The sequence below is a fragment of the Colobus angolensis genome, unplaced genomic scaffold (assembly GCF_000951035.1).
Source record: "Colobus angolensis palliatus isolate OR3802 unplaced genomic scaffold, Cang.pa_1.0 Scaffold8, whole genome shotgun sequence".
NCBI lineage: Eukaryota > Metazoa > Chordata > Mammalia > Primates > Cercopithecidae > Colobus > Colobus angolensis.
The window spans coordinates 11,560,640-11,569,990 of record NW_012121820.1 but is presented as its reverse complement, the minus strand read 5'-3'; the positions used below and the strand labels follow the sequence as shown (position 1 = coordinate 11,569,990).

Sequence of the window (9,351 nt, the reverse complement as noted above, 5' to 3'; positions counted from 1 at the left end):
GGCTATTTTTTTTTTTTTCGTATTTTTAGTAGAGATGGGGTTTTGCCATGTTAGCCAGGGTGGTCTCGAACTTCTGACCTCAAGTGATCCACCCACCTCAGCCTCCCAAAGTGTTGAGATTACAGGCATAAGTCACTGCACCCAGCTCATTCCTGCTAGTATTAAACTCATCTTGGCTTCTTCTCACCTAGAGAAGAAGTTGATATCCTATCAACTCACCATGGCTTCTTCTCGCCTAGAAAACCAGCACGGTCCAGTTATCTTCATTTTTACCTCACAGTTTTTACTTCAGAGTTTCAGTAACTGGAGAAACATCTTTGCTGCCAGGACAAGTGGTGTAGAAAAGCCAGGTCTCCATGACCACATAGATTAAACCCATGTAACAGGTGCCCATCATCTCCCAGAACCTCCTCAGAATACTGTTGTTCCCATGGCTACCTGTAAGGTCATCCATCCTATCGAGAACCACAACCTATTGTTACATATGCTTATTTTCTTTACTGTTTTTCTTGGTTCTTCCATAGGGAGGGCCATATAGTAGCCCATCTGAATTTCTGCCTATATTTGTATGTGGTCTGATGATCACCAGCTGAACTCTCTTCCTATTCCTATGATTGAAGGACGAATTGTATCAGATTCCCAGACTCAAATGGTTGACTTCGTGAGGATATTTTGAGTAGCAGCTTCTAGTTTTGTAGAAACCATAAAAAGGGTTTTATAAAATTCCCTTCAGTGTTGGCTACTGTGGGTGGTGGCAGGAGTGGGAGAGCGGCTAAGATCCAGATAGCATCTAACTGGCAAGGCATCATCCTTTGATTTCTTTATCCACCTTTATTCAATTCCGAATGCTGAAAACAGGACAATAGTTTGTGATGTCAGCTGTATCAAGCTTTCTAAATATTCCTTTTAGTTTTCTCTGAGCATGTAGGATTTATATACCCATCTTGTCTATTTATCCAACTATTCATCTACCCATCTGTCAAGAAGAGTTTCAGGTATTCATTCTGTGCCATACACTGTGCCAAATGTTGAGGATACAGTAATAAGCAGAAAATAAATGGTCCTTCCCTCTCAAGCTTGCCATCTAACAGAGGGATCAGACACTGTGCTGAGGATAGAGTAGTAAACAAAAACATTGTCCTCCTTTCTTCACCTTCCCATGTAGTAGGGGGGTCAAGGCGTAAACACATTTGCAAACTACAGTCATTGCTGAGAAAAAAAGGTGGAACACAATTCTGTGATAGCACCTAACAAAAGAAATCCAATCTGGTAAAGGGAGAAGGGGGTCAGGAAAGGAAGAAATGTAAGAATGGAGGTCTAAAGGAATCAATTAGGAGAAGAGCTATGGGTATGGCTATAAGTGTAGCCAGGGATCTAGATGAGGAGTTGGAAAACATTTCTGACAAAGACCAGAGAGTAAATATTTTAGGCTTTGTGGGCTAGGTGGTCTCTGTGGCAACTACTCAACTCTACCATTGTAGTACAAAAGCAGCCATAGGAAATGCATGAACAAATAAGCATGGCTGTGTTCTAATAAAGCTTTATTCTAATAAAGACACAGTGCACTGGATTTGGCCTATAGGCCTCCCATCCCACACTCCTTCTGCCACATTCCTTCTACCACAGGACCTTTGACCACGCCATTGCTCTGTCTAGCAGTAGCATGGTCAAAGATCCTGTGGTGGAAGGAGTGTGACAAAGTTTAAGTACTGTGAGAAGATTATGGTGTCACTGGAGCTCACAGGGAAAGGGGAAATGAGATGAGGGAGCCTGGGGAAGGTCAGAAGGACAAGTCCTATATGTGAAATCAGGATGGGGACTTTGATCTTTAGCTTATAAACAATCAGAAGCAATAGAATTGTTTTAACCCAGGGATAAGTGGGGCAACATGTTTAGATTTTCCTTGAAAAGGCTTCCCTGGCTGCTATAAAAAAACAGACTAGAGAATGACAAGGATGGATATGAGGATTATTTAGGAGGTGTGGATCTTATTCAGGTAAGAGATGATGATGACTTGGACAAGAATGGAGGTAGTGGAAATGGAGGAAAATAGATGGATTCTAGATATATCGAACATGTAGACTCATCAAAACTTGGTGTTGAACTCGATGTGGGAGGTGAGAGAGAGGAATGTGTCAAGATTAATCTATGTTACATCTCTGCTGAATGTATCCTTGCTATTAAGGGGAATTGAAATTTTATTTCATTTTCAGCCTCCATATAATTAGGATATCAACTCATATGATTGGCAAGTTGAAAAGTAAATCATCTGAACAGAGATGAATCACAGGTTAATGGTCCACGACAGCTCCCCCACCCTCACTGGACACCATTCTCTTGGCAGCTTCTGCACACAGCTCTCTGGACATACCAAGTCATATAACTATTATCTGTGTTCCCTATTTCATGGGCTTTTTGAGAGTAGAAATGTCATTTATTATGCCACTAATAGTTATTATTTTGATTAGTGGAAACTTGTGCTCACTTAACATCTGTCTATTCTACAGGCAAGTGTAAATTTGAGATGTGCTTGATGTCTGGTGGGGTGGGCGGTTCTTTCTACCTAGTTAAGAACATCTCACTAAAAGTAACTAAACATCATGGAACCCCTTTTCAAAATTGTGTAGGAAGCAACCCAGAGAATTATGGAAATGGTGATACACTGAGCATAGGGGCTTTGCCCATCCTTGGCCCTTTGCCATTTCCTTCTACTACCTCACATGCAGCTTTTCAATCTTTGTGATAGTCAATCCTATGGCTCTTCCATTGACTTTCCTAGATCCACTCCCAACGGTTAATACATAAACCAGACCTCAGGTTTTTGCTGTAAATTTCTACTTTGAATCTAAAGATCCTATCACAATCCAGGCTGAGTAGATGTTGATGGAGTCCTCTAATCCATCAACTCCTTCACACATTCTGAGTTCCATCCCAGGATCCAGGTGGATTTCCAGAATGCTCTGCACTTGGACCACATTTACAGAGCCCCATTTATAGTCCACTGTTTTGATGTTATACCCTGAGCTTTAACTGACGGCTTTTCTATAGGTCCTCCTATATGTAAGTCTTGGCTCAAAGTTCTGGTTCTTCTATTAACTTGCCGTGTGATCCAAGGCAATGAGTTTCACCACTGTGGGTCGCAGTTTCCCTATTCATGGCAAAGTCTCCAATCACACTGTATACAAAATGTAGTAAACATTTATATTGCCAGGCCAGGCCCCTCTGCTGAGATCCAGACCCCCAGAGCCCACTGCCAACCTGGCATCTCTTCCATGACTCAATAGCACCTCAAACCTAATTGCCCTAGATGTAAATGCCCCCTCTTCTGCTTCAAATCTGGCCCCTTCCTGTGCTATCTCATTTAGCATCATCACCACCCACCTAGAGTGAGTATAAGCAGAAAGGAAGAGCTTCAGGGCTAAGGCCGGGGACACTTCAATGATTAGAGGTTGGGAACAAGAGGATGAACCAGTAAAGAAGAATGAGAAGAAATGATTAGGGAGGAAGGCAAAAAACAAGTAGAGTAAAAGTCAAGCAAAGAAAATGTTTCCAGAAGGAGGGGCTGCTGATAGGTCCGTCATGTGAACCTAGGTTCAAGCCCAGGCTTAGTTTCGTGGTAGCTATATGACCTTGAGCAAGTTACTTAAGTTCTCTGAGCCTCAGTTTCCATAACCTGCCTCATAGCACTGTTGACCATATTAAATGAAATGAGGCATAGAAAGTGCTTTGTCCAGTAATTACTCACAAAATGTTAGCTAGTAAAATTATTATCTGTGTTTTCAACTCATCAAGGCTGTAGCTTTGAGCAGAGGGGGGGAAATTGGTCTCCAAGCTTAGTTTATTCTGCTACCTAGCAACTATATATTTGCATCTTCAACATCACTTCTTTATCCCTGATTACTTTAATAAGTGCTTTTTAAGTGCCTTGATATAATTCAGGACCACCTGTGAGGTATAGAGAACAATTCTATTTTCTTCTCAAGATGTAGCGGCCTAGGACAAATTGTCAAAAAGCAACTTCAGCCTTGTAACTTTACTGAGGTCTCTTTGAAAGGGTGTTGAGGAAAGGTAGGGCCAGCCGACAGTGACAGTGAAGGTCTGTAACTGATAAAATGCACTCTGCTTATCTACAAGGGAAAGCTGTATCTATACAACTCAAAGAGCATACAAAGCCAGGTTCCAAAATCACACAAGGACACCTGACACTGGGATCACTCCAATTCCCAAGCAGGTTACCCTTCCTGGAAAGTGAATTTAAATGGTACACAAATGTGAAGTCATTTCCAAGGAGGCTCCAGCTACCATTCTAGCTTCATCTCCGGCCATACACTCTTCACATAGAGTATCTTGGATTTCAAAGCCACTTCTCTGAATCCACCAGACCTCACACCTCATACCTCCAAGCTTTTGTCCCTTCCACCTGGGTCAGTCTCTTCTCTTGCACTATTTTCAAATCAAAATCCATCTCCTTACGTTGTATTTTCCCAATCACGTAGCCAGAATTAATCACTTGCTGGGTGTCTGATCAGTGTTTCTGGGACACTATACATGCCTTTTCTCTATCACTTATCACATTTATTGGAACTAATCCACTTACAACTCTCCTCTTGGAGGACAGTAATATCATTGAAGGCAGAGACCATGTCTTATTTATCTTTACAATCCCCAAAATGCTTGGCATATAGTCAGCATTCATTGAATATTTAAAGGAACACCTCAGCTACTCCTATAACCAGGAGATGAAAAGTATAATTCAATTTGGGAAGGTTCTATTTATGCAGAAATCAGATTAGGAGTCTACAGAAAATATTACATAGAAGACAAACCGTTGTTGACTGTACTTCATTCCTTTGAAGGGTACCATGGGACAAATCTAGAATGGTCATGTCCCTAATTAAAGGCCATGGGCCCAATTCTAGCTCTGGTTCTACTAGTGACTCATTGAGTGATCTTGGGAAAACTCTCTGTGACTCAAATCTCCATTTTTAAGATGAGAAGTTTGGATCTATAACATCTAAGGTAATTTTTAGTTTTAGTTTGATTATGTATAACTACTATATCATTTTTTGAGTCTAATATTCTTCTCTGAAACTTAACGCCTTAGTGTTCGTGATAGAAAATTGGTCAACTTTCTCAAGACTACCTAAATTTCCATTTTGTAACTTCTAAGGAATAAACAATTCCATTCAACTTTCGGTTGCCAGGAACTTAATAAGTGTGTCCTTTAATCTGTCAGCCAAGTGGATGATTGTAAAATATTCAATAATTCCTGTAAGATATTCAATAAAACTGGAGGGGGCAAACTTGTAACACTCAATTCTTCTCCAAGATTCAATTTAATCTTGGAGCAACCTGAAAATATAATTGTTCCTGCAAACAGGATTTTTGCATTTTTGAGTTCTTTTTCACAATGCTCTGTTGAGCTCTCGATTACAGTGTGTGACTCATCATTGCTTTTCCTTGTAAATTTCCACTCCTTCCATCCTGACTCTTAGATTGTTCACTGTTTAGACAAAAGGAGACAAAATCAAAGATATGGTTGAGAGAGATTCCCAGATTTGGAGATCCTCATAACTATTAATAGGCTTTAGCAGCCTTCAGGTCCAGTACTCCTGTGGCAATAACCTCTTGGTGCATCTTCCCAGGGAGATGAGCTAGAGTCTTCCTCTCCTAGAGAGCCCATAATTCTACTATCATGAAAGATAGCTTTGCAAATAAAGAACAAGGGCTTGAGTCTGACAGTCCTGGGCATTACTTTGAGCTAGTGATTCTCAAACTTGAACATGCCTCTGAATCACCTGGAAGGCTTGTTAAAAACTGATTGCTTGGCCCTAACCCTAGAGTTTTGGATTTAGCAGGTCTGAGGCAGGGCCTGAGAATTTGCTTGTAACAAGTTCCCAGGGGGTGCTGATGCTGCTGTTCTGGAGATCATGCTTTGAGCAGATGATTCAGTGTCTGTGGCCTTAAGTTTCCTTGTCTATAAAATGGGAATGATAATATCTACAGAAGGCAGCATGGAGGAGTAGTCTTGGGCTAAGAGCCTCAGGGTGTGAGGCTGACCTAGGTTTGAGTTCCAGCTCTGCCATTTAAAGCTACAAAGCCTTAGGCAAGTTCCTTACTATTTTAAAGCCTGTTTCCTCACCTTTAAATTATCATGTATAATCATAACACTTATTTAATTTTCCCACTATACCAACGAGATAGGAATGCATACAGAACACTCAGCATGGAAATGGGCATATAATTAATGCTCCATAGATAATAACTAGGATCATAAATATTAACAATGTAATAATTACTACATTTCGAGGCCCCAGACTAGGAGGATTAAGTGATTGGCTGACACAACCAGAAATAAAAAAAAAATAGCCCAGTAGGCTTGGCAAACAGGGCCAAACCTAACAATAAACAGAACAGACAAAATGTAAAATCTTTCATTTGGACCCCCAAAGTCATCTTCATCTGGGCTGACTGAGGCAGCCCTAGCTGGAAGCCATGATTTCTACATTAGGCAGTCATGTGATGAATATTTAGAGGTTAATTAAAACATGAGTGGTATATTCTAAACCCAGGTCTAGGATCAGAGTGAGGGTGATGGCAGCTCTCTGAACTCCCAGTGACTCGGCCCAATGTAGAGGGTCATGGTTGTCTTGGAAACCACACATTCCGTGGGCATGGACCAAATGGAGACAGAAGGGTCAAAAGAGATTTTGAGCAGACTGAAAAACAGAAATTTATTCCGAGGAGGGCTGATGGCTGACGCAGGGACTGTTTAGCCTGAGGGAAGGACCTGGGCACACAGGTAGCTGCAATCAAATATTTGGGGAGGGTGTGGGTGCTGCATGAGGAGAAGCACTGATTCCATTACCCTGTGTGATACCAGAGGGCAGACAAAGGCCAGCACATGGTTGCTAACTAACACATGGTTGTGTACAAAAGCAGGAATGAATGAAGTTACAGAGGACAAATTTTGGCTTAATCAAAGAGAGAATACATTATGAGAAAAGTTGGAACCAGTTCTGGGCTTGGAACTACAAGATCTTAGTGTGAATTCCAGCTCCATCATTCATTCATTCATTCATTCATTCATATATTCAAACAAGTACTCAATGAGTATCTGATGGGCCAGAGAGTTGGGCAACTGTCAGTGCGTACTGATCAACAACCATGGTGGGGGGTGTTGTGGGGGGGTCTAGGAAGCAATGCTTAATACAGCCCTTAGCTTGGGGACATCAATGATGCCATTTATGAAGTCAGGATAATAATTCCTAACTGGAATTGAGACAATATGTCTCAGTTGAGGATCAGAGACAATATGTGAACAGCACCTAGCAAAATGACTGACCCAGAGAAAGTCCCAAGCAAATGTAGCAATCCTTGATATCACACATCATCAAGTCAAGAGTTTCCCCAGAGAAGATCAGGGTCAGGCCAATTTTCCCAGAGACCCATTTCCCAGCCAGCTGGCCATCTTCCTGAAAGGGTTAAGGAATCTTTACAAAGAATTTACCACCACCTCAGTCAGCCTCTATTGTTTTAAAAAGCCATGATCTGTCTTCCTTATTTGAATTGCTTTAGTTACATAACATGTTCCTAAAATAATCTGGCTAAAATTTTGCCTGGTACTTCCTTATGCCTGCCTCATGTCTAATGAACCATCCCAAGGGAGTATCAAGCCTGAACATTCTCTGACTTTCCCATAAAGAAACCCTTTTATGAGTTCTGTGTGGGAAAGAACAGGGAGAACATCAGGTTTCAGGGACCCTCCTCATTGCCAGCAAATGTCTCTTAAGGTTACTATGTGCTGCCTGCCAGGTATATTTTGGTCACGTTGGAAGTTACAAAGTCAGGGAAAGGGTCCTGTGGCTCTTTGTGTAGGCTTCCATTGCACAAAGTCCTGTAGCAAAGATGCGCTTTCTTGAACCATTTGTCTCCACTGCCAGGCTGCAAGCTCTCTGTTAGGTAGGGGCCATTCTTTGCTCATCTCTCTCTAGAACTTCCCAGGGATTGGTCTAGCTTTGGAATGCCTAAGGATGGGACCACTGGTCTGCAGTCCCACTTCCCTAAGAGGGTCCTAGTAGGATGATTCTGGCGGAACCTGTCTGTGAGTACGTCCGCTTGGCAGCTGCCTTCCTGAGGCAGGAGTTTCGGGGAATAGAGGAACCAGTAAGGAGCACTGCTCTCCCACCCAGAAAGGCTATTTCACCTGGATTTCCTGTCTCTCCTTCACTCGCCTTCATGGTACAGAGACAGCTAAAGGTCAGAGGAAAGGTAAAGTTGCTTGGTTTTGAAAGTAGAGTATCCGCTCTGGGGTCCAGGGCCCATTATCTATTTGTCATATGACTTTAAGAAGGTCTTTTGATATCTGAGAGCATCAGTTTCCTCAACTGCAAAATGAGTTTGATAATAATCATATGGACTGTACAGGGTTAACTGAGAGAATGACTAAGATTCCATATTTGAGCATGCTTATCATAGTACCTGGCACCTTCTGGGAATCTGCTAGGCTCCATGCCAGTACCTGGCCCCAGGCCTCTGTTGAAACAGAACACAGCTGTGGCAGCAGCTTCTGCCCACATGGTAGAAAAGCCGGCTGTCCTATCAGTAAGGAAGTGAAGTTCTCCCTTTCTCCCAGCTGTCAGTGACCTTCCTCCGTTAGATTGGTGAATGCTGGGCTACCATCCACAGCACAAGAGAAGGAACACTGGTTTAGGAGTCAGATAGCCCTATTTGCTTCTAATTCTACCCCTACTGTTTCTTCGTTGTGTGACTTTGGGCTTATTTACTTCAGTTTTCTCTGAAGCTCAATTTTCTCATTCACAAAATAGGAATAATATCTAATGACAGGGTTCCTAGGGAGCTTCAGAGTGGAATTTATATAAAGCACAAGTTTTAGCACATAGTAGGTGCCCAATAAAAGTTTTCTTCTTCTTTGGGCATTTTCTACCAGAAATCTCAGCGCCAAAGTGGAATTTAAAAGTTATCAGACTGCGTATTTTAGATTAAATTTTAATGTAATATAGTTATATTTCAATATATCCTGGTCCTGACCTTCACATTTTCCTGATACTGATTATTTTACTATTTTTTAAATTGTAGGTTTTTTTATTGGATATATCCCCAAATTCTTTGCAGGATGAGATGGATAGACTCTAACTAAAATCAGGAGAAATGTATTCTCATTACAACTCTGCAATATATGTATGATTTGGGCCATGAAAGCTCTCTGAACCTCAGTTTCCTCATCTGTAGAATGGGAGTAATTAAAAACCTACTAGTTATCTTATTCCTACAGGAATAAGGAACGATTGCTGGAGTGTTTTGCAGAAGGACTTTGTAAACTATGAAAGG

The 9,351-nt window shown here is 41.5% G+C and overlaps 1 protein-coding gene across 1 annotated transcript in view; it reads right to left on the bottom strand.

Moving 5' to 3' along the window:
- Positions 1-9,351, bottom strand: part of PTPRT (protein tyrosine phosphatase, receptor type, T) — a 714,397-nt gene that overhangs the window by 111,810 nt on the left and 593,236 nt on the right. The window contains exon 12 of the mRNA XM_011929203.1: positions 5,435-5,490. Coding sequence (XP_011784593.1) covers positions 5,435-5,490 — 56 coding nt within the window. The remainder of the gene's footprint in view (positions 1-5,434; positions 5,491-9,351) is intronic.